This window comes from Myotis lucifugus, unplaced genomic scaffold, assembly GCF_000147115.1.
Source record: "Myotis lucifugus unplaced genomic scaffold, Myoluc2.0 scaffold_72, whole genome shotgun sequence".
NCBI classification, from domain to species: domain Eukaryota; kingdom Metazoa; phylum Chordata; class Mammalia; order Chiroptera; family Vespertilionidae; genus Myotis; species Myotis lucifugus.
In genome coordinates, this window is record NW_005871120.1 from 1,021,246 (window position 1) to 1,042,574 (window position 21,329).

The following is a 21,329-nucleotide window of genomic DNA, read 5'->3' on the forward strand; positions in this document are numbered from 1 at the left end:
ACTTGAGCACTCTTTCTTCTAACGTGTGTGTGTGTGCGTTTCTGTAAATTTGAAATGAGAGAAACTCCGGGAATATATCTATCAGTAACAGGCATATCTCTTTTCAGCACGGAGAGCTTTGTGTCTATAAACACAGGTTTCAAAAATCACATTGATGCTACTATCAAGAACTATACACTCCCTCATCCACGATTTTAGAGCAATCTTAATTGTTATCAAATAAAATCATTGCCAATCTATAGAGCAGGTTGGCAGAAAACCTAATTAGTGTGGTTAGTTATGGTAATTTTTTTGGTGAGTGCCCAATGGGGACTATTTGACCCATAGGGGAAATAGATACAGTATTGGTTGCCTCGAGAGCATGGAGGTCCACTGACATTGTAGTCATTAAGTCACATCTTAGTTATGACTATTTGAAGTTGAAAATGTGCCTTTGCCCTGACCTTGTAACAAAAGCAGAAGGAAGCAGAAACAGCCCAGGACCTGCCCTAATAGACATTGGATTAGAAGCCCAGTCAATGGATTTCTGAGACTAGAGATCACCCTGTTTGGACCCACTTCTTCCAGATGCACAGTGGGGATTCTGCTCAGGATGAGCACATACATTCTGGTTGTCCTGGGACAATCCTAGCTGAAGCCTGTTGTCCCTGGATCCTGATCAGTATGTCCCTTCTCTGTCACACATTCCATTCTGAATGATCATTTCTATTGGCATCTGCTTACCTCATTATTCTATTGTCTACTGCTTACCTCATTAGCTTGTTGATGCAATGTTTTAAATAGTACCTGACACACAAGAGACATTTCCAAAAACTTAACTTCAAAATAGAAATCTACATGATAAAAAAAGAAAAAAAATGTAGCAGGAAAGATCATACAAAAATGCTCACTTTAAAATAACCTGACATATCAAAATATAAACTTTGAAGAGCTGATAATAAATTGAAAGGCTTATTCAACCCTTAACACACACCTCCCCCTACAAAGTTTTTCCATAAAGAAACAAAAACAAAGCCAAACAAACAAACACCATAAATTATTCATGAAACTTAATGGATTAGGTTAGCATATAACCTTATCTATTATATTTTAAAAGGCTTGTCCATACCATACTCAGCTGAATAGATTTGGTCACTATTCTACCTGAACTCTTTGAGTGACTCTAAACTGTTGCAAAAACCAGAGTTTTAGAGATTCAGGTGGATTTGAAATAATCTGGATATTTTTGGTTTCCTCTAAGCTCATTCTCGCTCTCAAGGGTTAAAGCTCTTAATTGACTATCTTATGGGAATATGCAAAAATAAAAACAAGAACATTTTATGTATTGCCCTCTATGTGCTGGGTATTTCATAGATACTGTCTCCAAATTTGTAAACCATTCAGTAAGGTGGAGTCAGTACAACCACATAACAGATGAGGTGGTCCCTACTGCAAATAAATGACTTCTTAAGGTTGCACCACTAAGATGCAATAGAGTCTAGTAATTAAGGGCATAGATTTAAACTTTTAAGCTGAACTGGACAACTTGTCCAACTTTTCCAAGCTTGCTTCCCCATCTGTAAGATGGAGGTGACAACATCAGTCTTACAGGGTTGGTGTGTGAGCTCAGTGACACTGTATTTGTAGAGCACTTAGAACAGTGTCTTTTACTTAGTAAGGACTCCATAAATAGCCATTGGTATTATTGCTAATATTGTTATCATTATTATAGAGAGATGATTTAAATCAAAGTATGGTTCATCTCCTATATCAAACTTCATCTCCTGGTGTGGTATGTCAAGAAGTCGTAATCAATAGTGCAAATAATGAAGTCCTCTATTTCCACTTAATGAACATTAACAGCAGCATTGTCATATATATTGAAAGTTTTATTAAAGAAATCTATTTTCATCTTGTAATAGGAAATTCACAAGCAATAAGTGTTTCTTTCTAGTTACCCTCAAGCTGTCTAGAATAATTAGTTTCACTTTCTCTTCCTGAGCAAACTTTAAACTAAAAATAAAATTAAGCATATAAATAAAATTAGGAATATATTATCTACTTATGTATTATATATAATAATATAAAGATATATATGTGTGTATCTTAACCCAGTGTTCTAATAATAAAAATGGACATATTTTTCTAGTCACTGAGATATAAAAGAATATAAATAAAGACATTAATGACTAATTTCTTCTACTTTCTATTACAAGTTAACCGAGCATCTTTTTTAAAATTGCAGAACCGAGGTGAGCTTATCGGTATGTATGAAAACAGCAGAAAGATAAAAAACTCAAATCAATGACAATTTCAACAAGCCATAATCCAAGAAGGTGCAGAGTAATAACTACAGTTTGCTGCCAAGCTTTGACTCAACAGATTATGATCTGAATTCAGAATGGTTTCCTCTTGCCCTGGCTCCTTGTCTCAGGTGGGGAGATGGCACGGAATACGCTTCCATCCTCTCTCAACCTCCATGAACTAAGCCCTCCGTTTCTTGTCCATCTGAGAATGCCATCCTTGGCATCTCCAAGTTTTACAATGTTCTCACTTTGGCTTTTTCCAACAGTGATGTCTCAAAAAAGATTGAAAAAGTAAATAAAAGAGAAAGGTTACCATAGAGTTGCTGACTTTTATTTTGCCAAGTAAGAACATTAAAAACAAAACTGGGTAAGAGAGGAAAAAAAGGAAAAAAAGAAAAGCTACCATTTGCAGCTGTCATCATTTCATAAAAAAAAAAAGGTTTTTTTTTTTTTAAACAGCATCTAAGAAAGAAGCCTGGACAAAGCCTGGGCCATTCCCCAGATGAGCTGACAGCCCTATTACATCGCACCTGTGTTCTTTCCCTGTCCTGGGAAACCAGTAATATGTCATCAGAGGCAGCCATCAGGCCCGGAACCGGCCTGGGAAGACAGTGCTTTAAACAAAGCACTAGGATAAGATCTTGAGATCTCTCCCTGCACAATTCACAGAGAACAGGGGGCTCACTACTGCTTTGCAACCAGAAGCAGTTTCAACCTCTGGAACTTGGCTTAGCTGAGAGGAATGAGTAAAACAAAGGGAGTCCCTCCCTTGTCTGCTCTGCATTGCTTGTCCTCATTAAGGAAGACCTATTATCCATAGAAGAAGCAGTCTGTATTCTATCCCACAATAAGAAAAAGTACAATCATTTAGTCCCTAAAGTACAACAATATTTTTTAAATTACCCTTTGTATCCACAAAAATACGCTGTACCGTAAAGGAGTAAATTAAATTTTCATTCACGATGCTCAGATGCTTTCTGGCTGACAATCTCTTAATTTTTAGTCTGTCTCATTTGATAAGGACTCCAAATCAAATGCTGTATTATTTTAAGTGCAATTGTCAGCCTTATTTTAACAACGGCTTCTCTCTATTATTTAACCTGAATCCAGGAGGTAATAAGTTCTCAAATACAGAGGGAGTGGCCTGCACTCAAGGAAATAAACTCAAATCCCTTTACTTCTTCAGTTTAGATCAAACTTAGGAGGCACATTTGTCTTTAGCTCTATTTTCTGTAGTTATGCTTATGACAAAATACTATAAGAAGGCAGAACTTTGGTCTTTTGCTACCTGTTTCCTTCCTTGCTTGCTTCCTTCCTTTTTCCTTTTGTCTTTCTTTCTGTTCATCCACCTGGCCACCTATATATCTGTGTATGTTTTAATCTATCATCTATCTATCTATCTATCTATCTATCTATCTATCTATCTATCTATCTATCTTTCTATCCATCCATCCACCCACCTATCTATCTATCCATCCACCCATCTTTGTGTGTGTGTGTGTGTGTGTGTGTGTGTGTGTGTGTAACTATCTCTATCACCGATATAATTTTAAATAGTAGACCAGCTTCTCCAGGACCCCAAAGACACGCCTACTTATCCCTGTTGAGTTTTTAAAAAGAACTACTAATTTACTTCTCTCTTAAACAGCACCTTTTATTTGTGGGTTACGAGTATCAGAATTAAACAGTGTTGTAGCATGTGGCTTGTGACTACAGCCTGAATATGACCAGTCCTGGCCACATTTTATTAGCATTTACCAAGTTACTCTAGTGAGTTCTTCCTGAGGTCCTAAGGTACAGGTATGTGTATGTGTATTGTACACATGTATGTATGTCAACACACATATATATGTATGAATATACATATATATTTCAATTGCAGAGAGCAAGATAATTGATATTATGGCATTTTCATTAGATTGTCTATTAAGTTGAACTTGCCATCACACCATGTTTGTTATACAAAAATAGAAATTGCATGTGGTATAGTCTAATACTGCCAATAAAACTTCAAGATCTCAAAAATCAAACAAACTAAAAGAGGTAGAAAATAAACAAAGCCCAGTTGCTTGCTGTCTATTTTGCTCAGTCTAGAGAGTCATCTGCACTGCCAGGTCTCTAACTGTATGTATAAAGCTGCTAATTTCAGGGATTCTTAAAGGAAATATATCTTACATGAACGAAGAAAGGGTCCCTGGTACCTATCAGTGCAATGGGATCATTATGAAATTTCTGAGTGAACCGCTTTGTATCACTTTCTTCTCGAGCTGGTCTGTGTCTAATTCCCTTCTGTCCTAATGTGGAGGGACGTTCTCATGCACTGGTTGTTAGATGTTAGGATGTCAGCAAGCAGGACAAGCATGACAAATACCTGCCTTTCCGAAGAGATCACATTTTCATCCAAGCTACGTACACACCATAGGTATTTCCCCAAACATTTGTAGCATAATTCATTGAACAGGGAACCCCCCACTCAACCCCCCCATCCCCTTGTTTGGCTGCTCAAAGATGCAACAACCATCAAGTCATAATACACAAAGAAACCAAGAGCCAATCCATAGAGAGAAGCCTGCCCCCAGGCTAAATCCAAGCAAGCCATTCCTCCAGCTAATGTGATGATGGACCTGTCAGATCCAGAATGTATCACGGACACATCAGCAACACCAAGTGGCATGCAATGACCAGATGACCGTCGGCCCCACTGCCATGCTTTCATTGGTTCAAGCTCAGAACACAATCTCCTTGGAGAGTTTGGACAGTTGGCTTTTCATAAATCCAAGTGAGGTTGGAAATAAAGATTTGGTGAGGTCAAGTGCTTACCAAGTATTTCCTAAGTGCCGAGGAGAGATGTTTGCCTATTCCCGTTAAATGCATCAAGGAGACTACCAAATCACCTAGTCCAGTCAGGTCTTTTTCTTTTGGGGAAATCTCTGCCCACACCAGATGGTCTTCGTTCTGGAGGTCAGCGTTCAGAAACTCTCAGGATGCTCCAAGGTAATCAGCATGTGATAGTTTAACCAAGAAAATGATGGGCAGAGAGTTGCAAGCTGCCCGTCAAGGACCTTCTGGGCCGTCCTGAGGTTACCTGAGTTCAGTATTTTCCAAAGGTCCCTGAATTTTTAATTGGGTGAAAGCTTAATTTGTGCTGATAAAAGGTAAAATTCTACCAACTGGGGACACCAAACTTCTTTCACTTTCAAGACATCTGAAATGACCCATGGTGACAGGGCAGGTTGCTGCACTTTCTCTTTGGAACGGGTTGACAACTATGGACATTACCAAAATGTTCTAATTCCTGCTGATTTTACCTCCTATTCTGGAAGGGTTTCTTTGGGTTAAGGAGTTTTCCTCTTTATCTTCTAGAGAACAGGAGCTAAGAATCGATCACTATTGATATTACACTGTGATTGTGTTAAAATAAAATATTAACAGCTGCCCTAAGATAAATTCTAGATACTTGGCATCTTCAATCTAGATTCAAAAGCTATTCTGATAATTTCACCGAAACATGTGTCTTCTATAAAAGGGTCTTTCTTCACTTTACCTGTTTACTAAAAGTAATAGGGAAGACCACCACTTCATAAATACACGTTACAAATCAAACCAGAAATATCATTTTAAAGATTGTTTTCTGGTAATTTACCTATTACTGCATTTACTTCAATGCTATATTTCCATATGTGGCATGTGTCTTGCTTATAATACAGTTAAATAGGGTTGGTAACCAATTTACACAGCAAGCAAGAAGACCTAATGTGCAAATATTTTTAATGAACAGCAAGAGGCCAATTACATGGATAAGACTATTACCACTGAGTTTGTTTCTTCAACTGAAACTATTATACTCAAGTGGGAATTGTAAAGTTATTCAAAATTTACCAATTCAAGAATGAGGGCAATTTTTCAGTAAGACATGTTGCCAATGAGAATCTTAATAAAATTAAAATAACAGGCTTTCATACACATATTTGCATATATGGTGCCCCCAAATGCAACAACATTTAACTTAAGTTTTAGATGAATACAAAAGGAGATGGACAGATCCTCAAGTAATTCTATCTAAGAATAGTGTTAAACACTATTTTTTTAAATGTCTAGATTGGTCTTATTGAAGAACGCAATTTAAATGAGATCTTTGTAATTAACCTTGTTTTCAGCTTGGGGGTAGATGCACTTAAACTGAGAAGCAAGATAAAAAATCCCTCCAAAAATAAATCTGTTTAAGATTCTTATAATTATACGGCAGGCTTAAGTTACTATGATTATAATTACATACAAAGTGGGTGTTTGCAAATTTAGCATCTAGAAATATTTTCATAAAAATAATTAAGGATTGTAGATAAACCACATTACAACTGATACTTGGTGAATCTTTGGTGTGCAGAATTTAATAGCGTTAAGCCTTTTCATTTGTAGGATAATCTTAAGTACTTCAAGATTGTCAACGTTTTTATTAACCTACTGACCCTCTCCTTTTTCCTAATCCAGTGTCAAAGTGTATTGAAGATAGCAACTTACATAAAACCTATTTTTGTAATTATTGGGTATCTGCATAATTTATGTATTTGGATCTGAATCTTGCCAATTGTTTGAATTTCTTTGGAAGCTCCCTCCAGCCTTGAGACCTCGTTATGGTTGTTTTTTAAGAATACAGTAATAATTCCTGCATACAAGCAGAAGGCAGATCTCAACTCCACCTTGCCAAAGAGCCATTTTATTACATGTGTGTGCATGGGGTTTTCAAAGTGCCATTCTTAAGGCTCAGCAATTTCCTTTGCTTTATCAGACCTCAGAAGAATCCTGTAGCCGCAATGAGCTCACAACACGTCTGGGAGGAATGGAATGGAACTGCAGGGAAAGCACCAGAGCAAACCCAGGTAGGAACCCAGTCACAACAGGCCGGGGAGGAGGACCAGTGGCTGCCGACACGTCCCATTCAAGATCAAATACATCTCCTTGCTTACCTGTCTGACCCAGCATGCCTCAGCCACACATGCAAATTGTTATCATCACTGCTTTATTCATGAAACATATTTTTAAATTAAAGGAGTCATTACCCAAAATAAGCACCCTCAGTGACATTTGAGCATGCAGAGCATCTGAACATTCACATTTATGTCCTCGGGAAACAGAGCCAACGCGTTGCATTCAATATGGAAACACACACTTTCTTTTTTCAAGGCACCTAAACAGAAATAGCTGCGGCTTGTCGTTTCAGGAACCGAGTCATCTGTTAAGCCTGGGTAATTGGTCATAAAGCTCTTCCACACCAACCCTCCCCCGCCATCCATTATGACTTGTGAATTTTTTAAACCCACTTCTGTCCCTTCTGCTGCCTGTCTTAGGGTGTGGCGTGCATTACAAATAAAAGTCGGCTTGTCTTAGTAGGATTGGACACTGGGTGTTTCAAAAAGAACCAATCTCCTTAGGAATGCCAGCTACGCCTCCCCCATTCCTTTCTGATGGATTAAATAGTGGTTTTACTGGGTGTAAAGAGCTGTAACAAAGGGAGATGGGGTGCTTGCAGTCAAGGTAAGCCTGCGGGATCATCTTCTGTTTTCTTCATCTGAGCTGGATGAGACCATGGTCTTCCAGAGAAGACCATGAGAAGGCTGCACAGGGAGTGTGCATGTACATGCAAGGTGTGCTGTCGCAAGGGCTGAAAGATCTCTACACAAACAAAACATACCATTTTCTTTGTGTCTTAGCAAAGAGGGCGAGAGTTTGGAATGAACTGGGCCTCGCTGGCCATCCTGTCTCTGTGGGGCCCTCTTTGTGGTCTCACGTGGGACCTAACTTGGTGGGTGCTGCCTACCCAGATGTCATGCATTTGCATCAAGACTGGACACGAATCTCGTCTCCCCACCAGCTGAGTTAATTTCCAAGTGGCTGTCAAGCACAAAAAGGAAGACCCTTACCTGTCACTGTAGGCAGCTGCAGTGGCTGGGGTAGGCTGGGCGTAGCGGTATGCAGCATAACCACCCTAAAACACAAGGAGAAAGTGAACTTAGCGATGCCAAGGAGCCCGACTCAGGGAGGCCCCATGGTGAGACCACACCAGAACAGCGGTGACCCAAATCTACCAGTCTAAAGTGGAGGTTAATGAAAGCTTAGTGTCAGAGCGGAAGAACAAAAACACACACCAGAGAGACAGGGGATTGGAGACCAACTCCAGCCGGATGTTAAAGGTTAGCAGGTGTAAGCATATCCCCAGGGGGAACCCAGGTACCCTTGGAGGGACATGTACCTAAGAGTTAACAGTGATTGTCTTGGGATGGGGAGGATTATGGGGAATTATTTAAATACTCTTGATACTTTGCTGAACTTTCCAGATTTTCAAAACCGATTATACTTTACCTTTACTTATTAACTACTAACTTACATTTTATTCAAACAGTCTTTGATTCCTTCCTTAAAAATCCAGTATAGGTTAAACCACTACCCTCTTGTCTTTTCTATTTATTTATTTTTAACCCCCTTAGAAGGCAAGCTTACTAGTAATCTCTTGCATATATAGTTGTTTAACCAGTAAAGCAATTAAAGAAGACAGTCCTTAGCTTTGCACATCGTACATAATTATTTTTAAAAGGAATGGTAAATGCTTCTTAAAAATTCTGTCTTTTTGGCTAAAGATATCACAGAGATTCGGATGGGGAATTTGGTGTGGAAAATATGATAAAGGATTCCAATTTGTAAATAAAATCATTAAGAGAGAAAAAAATCTGAAAAAATAATTAACATTTAGTTGTATGTACCAGTAATTGCAATTGTTCAATTAAGCAGAGGACAAGCAAATGGGCATATTTGAAAGGAATGTGTTCAGTGGAGCATTGATTATCAAACTGTGAAAATAACAGAGCGTCTTGCTCAGCCGACCACGGCAAGACATCAGCCACCGTAGAATGATCTCAGCACAATTAACAAACAGGCTCCAGGCTCCACTGATAAGACAGGGACCATTCAGGTTCTAATAGGAATGCAGTCCCACAATCCTCTGCGGGGCAACTCGGGACAGGCTACTGTGTCCACGGGCACCTAACAGCAAGACCATGGATGTGCCAGAGGGTACCTACGCATAGAATCGAGAGTAGAGGAGTTTGCTACATTTGGCTCCATATCCTATAGGGAAAAACCAAGCAGTAGGATAGGAGGCAGATGAATGGGGAAACTCAAAACTCATCTTTTAAAATGTAGATTAAACTGGTCTCAATCATTTATTTCTACCTTCTACCACCCACAGCTCACTTTCAGAGGAATTTTGCCATCACTTACGCAGCAATTCTAGAAAGCTAGTTTGTCCTTGCACAAGTCTGTTCTTCGGATCAGTCCTGGAGGAGACAGATCCAAGACATTCTGACAGATAATCAGCAATAATTTGGAGCCAGATAAAAGAAAAAAGTCTCCCTTGAAAAACAATGTAAAAGCAAAAAACACACATACAAAAAAAAACCAACACAAGAAAACACGAGGTCTTAGCCAGACACCACCTGGTGTTCCAAACACCATGTTCTCTAATTAGGAGCGGGGAAACTCATTAAATGTGCTGAGGAGTTGTAAAACCAAAGCCGTTGTCACACCAGCACCACGCTCAGACACAGCCTGGTGGGCTGAGGGGAAAGAGGTCACCAGATTTCTGGAGCCATTCTTTTCATTTGCCTGTCCATCTCCGTGGCTTTCTTGATGCATCCAGAAAGACAGGTGTGCAGGCCTGTGCAGTACACTTAATGAGGGAGGAGGGAGGGGCTGGAATTGGCTAGCTGATGGCTAGGAAGCATTAGCTGCAACCAGCTGAAAGCTTTGAGTGGAGAAAGTGTGTGTGTGTGCATGTGTATGTGCGCATGTGTGTGTGAGAGTGTGTTATTTTTGTCTCTCCCAGAATAATAATAATAAAAAAATCCAGCCAAGATATTTGCATCAGCTGCCATGTCAATCAATCATGCTTTGGTGACTGTGAATTTGGTCCCAGCAAAGATTTTTAGCCTCATCCCACTTGCAAATCCTCTTTGTTTGAACTCTGTACATCTCCCTCAACTTCTGCAGTAGTTTTCGTCAATGAAATTAGGTAACGAGTTTGATGAGTGGAAATAGCTGTGGCAGTGCACACAGAAGGTAACAAACATGAACCTCACTGAGCACCATGCCCATATTTATTGCATGAACCTAACATGGATCAGTGTACACCGGGGATCCATCCGCACAACAGACATGCTCATCTATGAAGCTTTGAGAGGACCCGTTCTCTCCATAGTTGCATATGATTTGGCCACTCAGAGAACATAGGCGTGTGTTTCCATGCAATACCAGCACCAGTGGTCAGTGCCCTAACACTTATCTTTGTTCACTAGGAATTTGTTTAAAAGCTCTCCAGATTCAAGAGTCAAGGCCATCGTTTGCTAAAGTCTGTAGAGCCAGTGTCTGTGCTGTACGATACGGTAGCCACTTGTCAGTGACTATTGAACACTGGAAATATAGCTAGTACAACAAACTGAATTTGTAATTTATTGAATTTAGGTTCATTGGAATGTAAATAGCCACACGGGGCTGGTGGCTACCCTAGCGAGTCCAGGTCTATGTGATCCCTGAAATATATAACAGTTGGGAAAAGAAAAGGGTTAGGTGGCCTAATACCTGCACATCTATCTACTTCATTGCCCTCTGGACTGTTTTTCATCTGTATAAAACCCATATTAGGGGAATAACAGAGTTGTGTATTAACTCAGTGTCTGTGTGCAAATACTGTAAAATTATCAAAAAAATACAAATGGCTTTAATTTGCCTTTCTAACAGGTAACTGTCATCAATTTTATTGCTCCATATTTTGCAGTTCGCTGAGCATAGCCAGAGCTGCTGCAAGGTTCTGTGCTAATGTCTGAAAAAGGAGAGCTCACTTCCATTTGCTGTCACCAAACCGTGTCCATGTTGAAACTGGTCCTCCCAGATCTTAGGACGAAAATGCATCCTTGACAGTGAGATTTTTCCCCACTACCAATGGAAAAAGGGTGACAAGCACAACATAGTTCTCCACTCCCTTCTCATAAAACATACTCATTTTTCACATGCTGGACAGAAGCAAAATATAAATGTGACCTTATATGAAATATAAATTTTAAATAGCCCTTATAAATTGCCCTCCCTCCCCTGCCACCACCATCGGATGGATGTAGCCACCTAAGATACTGGCTCACCGGGTCGGAAACATTTCATTTGTTACCGAGACCCCTGGAGGTCCTTTGGGGGAAGTTACTGATGTGGAATCTCTAGTGATGCCCTAATAAAGTATTTTCAGAAGTGTACTGCTGGGATACTAGTAGTAGCAGGGAATGGGAAGGTACCTGAATCAGCTAGGCTTGGGAATTACTTAATTAAGCACTTATGGAAGTGGTTGCTCTATTTGTGGAACTTAAAGCAATGCTGACGAGCACCATGGATCTCCACTGCATCGCAAAGTAGTTAGACAAAGGGAATCACATTGTTAACTTGAGAGCATCCTTTTTGGAAAAAGATGTTCTACTATCCAAATGGTGAATTACTTGGGGGAGGTGAAACGTGTGGGTGCTGGTGGGGACCTGGGATGGGTGGGACTGTGATGGGCTTGATCACAGACACATCTCCTCCTCTCCAAGAATATCCCAGGATCTCACTTTGTGCAAAGCAGGTAGATCGGTGTATATATAATGAACTCAACATTTTATGTATGAAAACAACATTTACAAGGACATTTGCAAGATGAGACACTTAAATATAAATCATTATTCCCTAATTTATCTGCATTATACATTCAGCTGTTTTTGAAACATGGCAAGTTTTCTTGAAAGGTAAAAATAAAAGTTCATGTCAGGAATTTTAATTAATTTGTCCTCTCTGAGTCTCAAGTACCCCTTTTTCATAATAGAGTTCTTATTAAAATGATTAATTTTCACAGTAAAAAATGTACTTTCTTAATGGACTTAATACTGAACAAAAATGATAATTGCAGGTTATAGGAAAACCCATGTAATAAAACTCCCACTGATTACCCTAGTATTACATTCTTCTTTCATTTTATTTGACAGTTTTAATGTTGGTTTAAGACCAAATTTGGAGACTCAACCATCTACATTCCAATGAATGTGGGGCTCCTTTTCTTCCTGCAATTTTTTCCATTTGGGGGTTGCTTTGGCAGTGAGAAGTAGGTTTGGAAGCTATAGCAATGGGTGTGAAACAAATTTATAAGAACCCACAATGAAACCAAGAAGAAATATATTAGTTATCCTCAATACTAGATGCATAAGAGGTTTTTTTGTTGTTTAACCATTCCAGGTGACTCCTGGAACCTACTAAAATTTTTCTTAGACAATTGGTTCAAAGAAAGAAACCCTAGATTTCTTTTTCACTGAATTTATATTGATTGAGACCAGATGCATTTTAAGAAATGTATAGCCAAGCCAGACCCCCATTTTGATACACTCATGATCTAGCAAAGGGGAAATTTGAGGATGACCATCTCCATTCTTGGAGAATTCACATCAAAACTGGAAAATTCAGTTCAGTCTTTCCTCCTATGTTAGAGAATATCTCCCTCCCTGGAATGGTCTTGTTAGTAAGATTTCACAGCAAACCCACAACCAGAGTGATGAGTTTTTCCACCAGTCAGGATTTCATACCTGTAGCAATTTATTGCCATACACAGGCTCTTGATACACTACTCTATAAGGAAACAGAAATGTAATGTTTTCAATGCAAAAATGAAATAAATAAAAGAAAATGCATAAGTCAGACCGAAATTCCAGAGCAATTCATTTACAAGTTTGCTTCTCTTCACTAAGACCTGGAGTGACCCATGGAACCAGAAGAGGAACCAGTGCCAAACAATTCTAGTTGCAAATTTCTGTAACTGAGAGAATCAAGAAGGGGGAGATGGGATCAAATAACTCACTGATTTGTGTTATAACCCGTGTTTCTTTTTAAAGGAGGAAGAAAAGATATTTTCATGGCTTTTTGCCCTTCCAAGCATATTCCAATGGTTCAAGTTAACTATTTTGAAATTTCTCTCTTGAGCTCATGATTGGAATTCTCCGGAATACCTGAGGATTTAACTTCGATGCCTAATTATTGAGGCAGTTAAAGTGACAGTACAGTAGCAACCATAACTGTATCAACACCTGTGGTTCTTAAATTTAATTTCTACTAACATCAAAAAGCACAATTGTATTTCATAAATGAATGAAGCACATGGAAGCTACCAAAGCTACTTTGAATAGATATTACTAGAAAAATGATGTGTGTGTGTACATGCGCATGGGTCTAGAAAATATATGTGTTGTTAACTTGTTATTACTTCATTCAAGTGTAACACTGACAAGATCTCAAAAGAACCAAGGGACAGATGGAGTTGATTTGTGGATGGGAGAGTGATTCATGGGTGTGGCTAATCTTTCATGTGTGGTTCTAGTTTGAAGTGAAATTTCCAGTCCTAGGGCAGACCTCCAGGTGAATATTTTAAGAGTTTTAGGGATCTGCCTTGTAAAGATGTATATATACAAAGTGTTCTCCAAAAATGTATACATACTTTAAGAGCTGGTAGCTCAATTTTGAAAATGAAATGTATTTTTTAATAAACACTGCCTTTATAATTTTGGGGGAATATATATATATATATATATATATATATATATATATATATAGAGAGAGAGAGAGAGAGAGAGAGAGAGAGAGAGAGAGAAAGAAAGAGAGAGAGAGAGAGAGAGAGAGAGAGATTGATTTATGGTTAAATGCTATCACCTATTTTTTTAAAAGAAAACATTTCTGGTTTGGAAAAATAAGGTGAGGTAATAGGTAAGGAGACAGCCCCCTTGCAGAGCTGGGTGGAGAGAGGTGAGGGCTGAGTGTCTGGTCTTCACCTGTAGATGCCTAACTTCCTGGTGGGCTGTCACCTCTCCTAGATGCCCAATGCTGACACTGAGGGACTCACACTGAAAACAGGGTCTCAGAATAAGCACTTGGGGTATTTTATTTGGAGAATTTCCACTTTCCAGCTTTGCATGTTCCTGAAGCTACCGAGCTCAACCAGCGGTGGAATGAGGACACCTCTTTGCTTTAAGATCCATGGACGGCAGAGTGACAGGAATTCAGAAATAACTGTATTTAGCCATGGCGTCAACCAGAAACTCTCATGACAGAATTTAGGAATGATGTGAAAATGCGCTGGAATCTCATCGACACATTCGCCAGGCAGTCTCAAGGTTGCAGTGCCTGTTAGGAAGCTTGGGGCTCTCCCAATACAAGGGCATGCGGTTAACATTTGCATTGTCTGCCAGTTCCCTCTCTCACTCTCCCTCCCAGTCTTCACTTCTCTTCTTCCACTGCAGCTCCACTGTCTTACTCCAGTTCCCAGTCAATTCCTTTTGATAGCTCTGTTGTCATTTCCTTCTTTCCATTTTCCATAGTTACCCTTTGATCAAATGCCCCCTCCTTTGATATCTCCCTGCATGGATTAAGGTAAGCGTCTTGGCTAAGATCACTTAAGCAACACTTATTTCCCACTCCCTGACCAATTCTGGCTTCATGAAGGCTATAGCTCCACCCTTAAGTGTGACGGATTATGTCTCAGGTCCAGGCAACTTGGTCTTCCCACTTCACCTTTCTAACCACTGTCATACCCATGTGTCACCTCTGCTGTTACTGATTTTTTCCTTTAACTTGACCCACTTTTTAATTTAGAAGCATTGATTTAAATGTCCACCACTAAGTAATAACACTGAACTATTAGATTTGATATGCTAGCTATGTAAACTAAATTCCCATTTTTGACATAAAAGTGTGTGTGTGTGTGTGTGTGTGTGTATGCATGTGTGTGTGGGGGGGGAGGGGTATGTTCCCAGGTGGAACTGACCCAGATGTGACCTTTTCTAGCCTCCTTTCTGACTCAGAAACCCCTACTTCCTCTCTGAGGAGTGGCATCCACACTGGGCCTGAACATGTCCTGTGTGGTGAGAGGCAGTGTTTCTCCTGCTTGGCTGGGCTCCTGCATAGGATGCTTTTTTCTTTGCCCTCAGACTACACACACATCCCTGGTGTTTGCCTTAGCTCCCAGCATCTCTGGCATCTCTGAACATCTCTCCCTCTCTCCCCAATCCTCTCTGCTCTGAAAGGTGAAGAAGGAGCTGATTCTAGGTAGGAGGTTGTTGCTTGCCAGGTGCAGGGGTCCTGCAGGTCTCTCAAATCAGAAACGCCCAAGGGCTCCCGTATATGGTGGGAGGGATGGAAAGACCTTGAACAACAAAGAGGAGAAGGGGCAGGAGACAGTGGGATGCACAGAAAAGGGCAGTCATTCTGGTGTAGGAGCTGCCATCCTTGCTGTTGAGTTGCTGATATGCTGCCAACGCTGAGAATGTCTGAGCAGGAAGAACTGGAGAGCAGATTCCCTTTAGCTCTTAAAAGTAACCAAAGCTAGAAGCTTGTTCCTCTCCCAATTAAATTACAAAGAAATAACTGGTTTAAATCTATTAGAAGTGAGTAAAGTGTCCAGCACATGTCCCAGGTCCTCTCAGGATTACCTTAAATCTATTTATTGTGCACTATTTCTAACGAGATGGAAGGAGCAAGCCAGAAACTTCCTTTAAATAGAACAGAACCTCACGTGCCTTACTAACCTCTTTAATCATCATTTCTTTAAGAAATGGAGCTCTGGGGACACGTCCACTCATCAGAACATACCAGTATCTCAAGGGGGGTGGGATAGCAGCTTGAAAAAGCATATTCAAAATTACTTCTAGCCAGGATGAATCCTGCTTCATAAATTCTAGAGTGCAGGAAATACTCCAATTTTTTCTCGCCCTTAAATCAACTAAGGCCAACCATGAACACTTGCTTTGCTGCCATAATGGGGTAGGGACCAGTTCACCACTGTCGCTCATGTGCACATACCACCCAGCAGCGATATTCCAGAATTGGAATATGCAGAACACAAAACTCCAGGAAGACCTGCAAGGTCTGAGCTACCTTCTGGAAAAAAGGACAGAGAAATGTGCTGGGTAAACAAATATTTAAGCTAGATTTTCCATCAGCTAATTGTCTAATTGGAATGCTCCCTCTCCCTGAAAAATCTTACTGGCACTATAATAGGAAAAGTGGGAAAATCTATAAATTTTTTTGGCTACTAGGGTGGCTTGAAAAGAGTGAGAGGAATAGTTTTCTAACAACTTAAATCTTAATTTTTTAAAATTGCTTTCAGAAAGGAAGGGGGAGAGAGAGAGAGGAAAACATCAATGATGAACGAGAATCATTGACCGGCTGCCTCCTGCATGCCCCCTACTGGGAATCGTGCCCACAACCCCGGCATGTGCCCTTGACTGTAATGGAACCCTTTAGTCCGCAGGCCAACGCTCTATCCACTGAGCAAAACCAGCTAGGGCAGAATAGTTTTCTAAACCTAGAAACCAGAAAAGTCAGGACTTGAAGTTACTGAAATAACTCCTTTCATCTATACCTCACTCAGATACCTGCAGGGGCTGTACCACTGAGCCTGGTGTTCTTTGCCCAAATATGATGAATTTGTGGGAAACAAAAGCTCTTAAAGGAACCAAAAAACTCAAAGGGATTTTTCTGGAGCTTTCCTTCCTCAAAGGAATTTCTCTTTCTACCTTAGAGTGGATGTTAGTGTATTTTCCCTCTTCCAACTTTCTCTGCTCTTTCCATTTGCCTCGTTCTTAGGGATTTTCCTTTATCCCAACCAATACAGATCTACACACATCAGTTACTCTCACTAGTCATTGTATTTCTTTGTTTGTGGACTCTAACAGCTGTACCTTCAGGCAGCTTCTACTTCCTACTATACAAAAATCTACGAAGCAAGAGAAAGATGCTAATTTGAAATCTCCACAGAACAGTTTCAATTAATAATTCAATTATTTATTAGGGTTAATGCAACAAATTATTGTCATTTTACAGAAAGGTGAACTAATAAATGGTAACTAATATTATAATAATAAGCTTACATACATCCACATTGTTCTCCCCTGGGGTAGGTGTTGATGAAGATAGTTCTCTTTTTGGTGGATTTTTTCTTTTTCTTTTTAAAATTTCTTCATCCTTTCTCTACTCCCTTTCATTTCACAAATTAAAAAAAAGCCCTGCTTTGGCCAGTATGGCCCAGTTGGTTGAGTGTGGACCCGTGCACCAAGAGGTTGCCAGTTCAATTCCAAATCTGGGCACATGTGGGGTTGAGGGCTCAGTCCCCAGTGGGTAGCGATCAGGAGGTGGCTCAATCAATGTTTCTCTCTCTCATCAATGCTTCTCTGTCTCTCTCCTTCTCCCTTCCTTTCTCTCTCAAATCAAAATTTAAAGTAAGTAAATAAATAAATAAAGCCCTAAAGTTAATTATGCCAACTATCGTTCCTGCATGTGCTTATGCTACCCAGAGGATACAATGGGGAGTGTGTAGACTGATGGGTTCACTGGGTATCTAAGGGTATGGATGAGGTCCAGCCTGCTCAGCCTCCGCCTGCCTTTCTATTTAAAATGGCATAAACAGCAAGTCTGGGGAAAAAGACGTGCGAAGGAGTAAATCAAGCAACACAAAAAAGAAAGTTGGTTGTTCACTGGGTGCATAAAGAACATGTAAATCATTAATAAGTATTATTATGGAAAAGAGCTAACTCGCAGATTATAATAAATGTACTTGATGCAATTATAATAGAACTCCACTAAGTTCATCACTGATGGAGACTAATACTATGTCTCAAAATTGTAATTATTTGAAATTCAAAGGGAAGAAATTAAATAACCAGTGTCTTTCCCATTTTATAGTAAATGACATCAATTTGATCAGAAATGTGGTTTTATTTTTCTTTGTTATCTGGTCTATAAAACAAGTATGATTGCAGCGAAATTACTTGAGGTCACTTGTAATAAAAAAGTATATAACTTAGAAAATACCCTCCATTCCTGCCAATTTATTTTAAATTGTGTTTATTCCAAGTCATTTTCATAACATTGCTGCTAATATCACAATGAAGGAGAATAACTAATTTTAGATCAACTTAGGTAAGTTTAATTATGGTCCCCATAATGAGAAACACTTTTCTAAAACCAGCTTAACAAAGTGGTACCATTTAACCAACAATTCTACATTTAACAAACAATTCTAAGTTAGGGAGCTGTTCTGGGGACATGAAGAAATAAGGGGTTGAAGAAAATTTAATGCTCCAGTTGGCCCACTTTTGTTAGATATGTCTTGCTAAAATCATCCATGAATGGGGTGGAGGTAGAAAAATATAGAGGAAGAGAGAGAGAGAGAGAGAGAGAGAGAGAGAGAGAGAGAGAGAGAGAGAAAGGGAGAGAGAAAATATTTTTTCTAGGGCTTTGTGATAAACAAATATATTTATAAGAAAACATCAGCCATGAAAATGTCTTTTAACCCTTGGTATGTACAGCTGTTGTCCTAAATAGTAAACTGAAAATACACAGACCATACTGAAAACTTTAGAGAGAATTTCTGTTTTTTTGTGTGTGTGTGTGTTTGTTTTTGGGGTTTTTTTTGGGGGGGAGATGGGGAGCGGGTCTTAATTTGACATGAGATGCTATCTTTGGAGGTGGGGCTGTGTTTGCATTTATTCTGAGGTTGGTCAAGGCATTGAATCCACTCACTCACAGCGTGGGATGCTCTCAGGAGCAGCAGTCCTGCTGCATGCGGGCCTGAGACTCTCCCAGGGCCCACGAAGCGGGAATGGACAGCACCGCACAGTAGAGAGATTCTCAGCAAACTTGTAAAAAGAATGACTCCGGGCGGAAACAAGGATGGCATGCACATTAATGAATACTTACATAAATGTCTGCACCATAAAATCCATCCTGGTAAACAACACTGCAAGGGTGCACACACAAAGAGAAACATCCATATTAGTGCGTTTCCCCATGCAGACACACCACCCCCGCACTGGCGAAGTTAGTCTGGTCACGAGATCCAAAACACAGGAACTGAAGAGAGCTTCCACTTTGGTTAAGGAGGTTGGAGACAACAGGAGGCGGGCAGGCTGAGAAAATTAGGCTGGTTCAGGGTGGCCCACAGTCAGGACCTGGTGGTGAGAGGACCAGACTTCCCTCCCTCTCAGGGGGGGTGTAGAAGTGCAGGCAGGGTTGAGGTTTATTTCAAGTGGCCTAGACAGATACAAGAGTCGGAGTTCACAGTCAAACTGTATAGACCCCCTGCCCCGGGGGGGAAATCATCCCCTTAAAATGCATGATTGATAAGGGTGGGGCGCCCATATTGTCACATTCTCAATGCGGTTATAGCTGGATGACCTTAGGGGAGCTGGACAATACAGATGATTCCAGAAATGTTCTTCTGTATTCTTTCACACGGTGGTATTATATCTGATAATTCCCTGTATGTGTGTGAAAAAATGTGTGTGTTTGTGTGCATTTATGGGTCTAAATGTGTATATGTGAGTGCAAAATATGTATTTTGGGTGTGTATGTGAATGCATATATGTGTGTTAGTGTGTATATGCCAATTCATACATGTGCACACATGTGTTCATGTGTATACCTTGCCCACGTAGGCATATGTACATGAATGTATATCACTTTTTTAATGTGTGTAGTAGTGTGCTGGCAATCTGCTTATGTGTACTCGTACATGTACATGCACATGCATGTTTCTGGGTGGGTATGTTTGTGTAAATTATACCCAGACTAAGCAAAGCCCCACATTATGACTGAACAGCCTGGCCTTGAGCATCTCTCTGATCACTGTGCATATAGTCATCCCAGAGACAAGGGACCTCACAGGAAGGGGAGAACAAGAGATCCTGGAATTCTCCAGGAATTTCTTGGTATACCTTGAGTGAAACAGCCAGGAAAAGAAGCTCACAGCTACACCATCATGGGAAACTGACTTAAAATTCCTAAGTATTAAAATGGGTTTAATGAGGTTCTAAGGCAGCTTGCACATTTCACAGGCTTCGTGAGGGTCATGGGATGACCTTGAATATAAAAACACGTGTTTCTACATGCATGTTTTCCAAAGGATGGTAGTGTAATTAATAACCTTCCCTAATATCTCCCCATGGAGTTTACACATGATTTATGAGTCTGGCAAAGGACCAATGAGCCCCATCATTGAATGGAGCTGTGGTTTGAACAGAAGCACAACTTGGATTACCAAAGGTTTCCAGCAGGTTCGGTGGCAGGGTGGAACTGCATGTAAGCCAAGCAAATTGAGCCAAAGGAGAGCACTTCACAACACACACCCACACGCACACACAGCAGTGACACTGGTTTGCTGGAGAACACTGTAGGGTGCTTCTCAGAGCTTTTCAGAGTTGACCGGCAAAACCCCAAGTACCATTATCCTTAAAAAGGAGGCAGGGATTTCACACGCTAAGGAGGTTGGTGAGAATCGCTTTAAGCTGTTTTCATTTTGATCAAAAGGGCTACAGTTCACGAGAGCACTTGTCAAGCAGCACAAAACCCTAATCCCAGATGCTGAAGTGTGCGCATCCCGAGCTAGGCTTTGAATTCTCTTTCAGCATTTCCAACAGAAGAAGATAGTGTCTGTTGAGGGTCAGAAGGCAGGGCCAGCCTCTGCCAACAGGACGCAGAACAGATCTGATGCAACAGGGGAGAGCAACCAATATTTAGTTTGGGCCCAGAACCACAGAGCGGATCATTTAGCCGTAGCAAAACAGCTTCTGTCCCATTCTTTCATGCCATCATGCCTTTGCACATGCTGTTCCTTGCGCGGGGAATGGCTTTTCTGCCAACATCTTCACCAAAAGCAGATACACCATTCAAGAGCCAAGTTAGACGGGGACCACAATGGCATCTGGGTCAAATTTCAGCCTCGCCCATTGGACTAGTTACTCAAGCTACCTGAGCTTCAGTTACTCATCTGTAAAATGGGGAAAGAGGCACCTCAAGGGAGGAGCCAGTGAGATCTGGCTACAAAGAAATGGGTCACATGCTTGACATCGCAGCTCTAACTGAACATCACCGTTGCTATGACCTGTATCCAATGCTCACCCAAAGCGGAGCTATTTCTCCCTCCTCTAAATGCCAACCTCA

The 21,329-nt window shown here is 40.3% G+C and overlaps 1 protein-coding gene across 1 annotated transcript in view; it reads right to left on the bottom strand.

Moving 5' to 3' along the window:
• The window catches only part of RBFOX1 (RNA binding fox-1 homolog 1), a 188,616-nt gene that overhangs the window by 26,827 nt on the left and 140,460 nt on the right, over nucleotides 1-21,329 (bottom strand). Inside the window, exons 10-11 of the mRNA XM_023755309.1 lie at nucleotides 19,089-19,128; nucleotides 8,204-8,268 (exon numbers count right to left, since the gene is read on the bottom strand). Coding sequence (XP_023611077.1) covers nucleotides 8,204-8,268; nucleotides 19,089-19,128 — 105 coding nt within the window. The remainder of the gene's footprint in view (nucleotides 1-8,203; nucleotides 8,269-19,088; nucleotides 19,129-21,329) is intronic.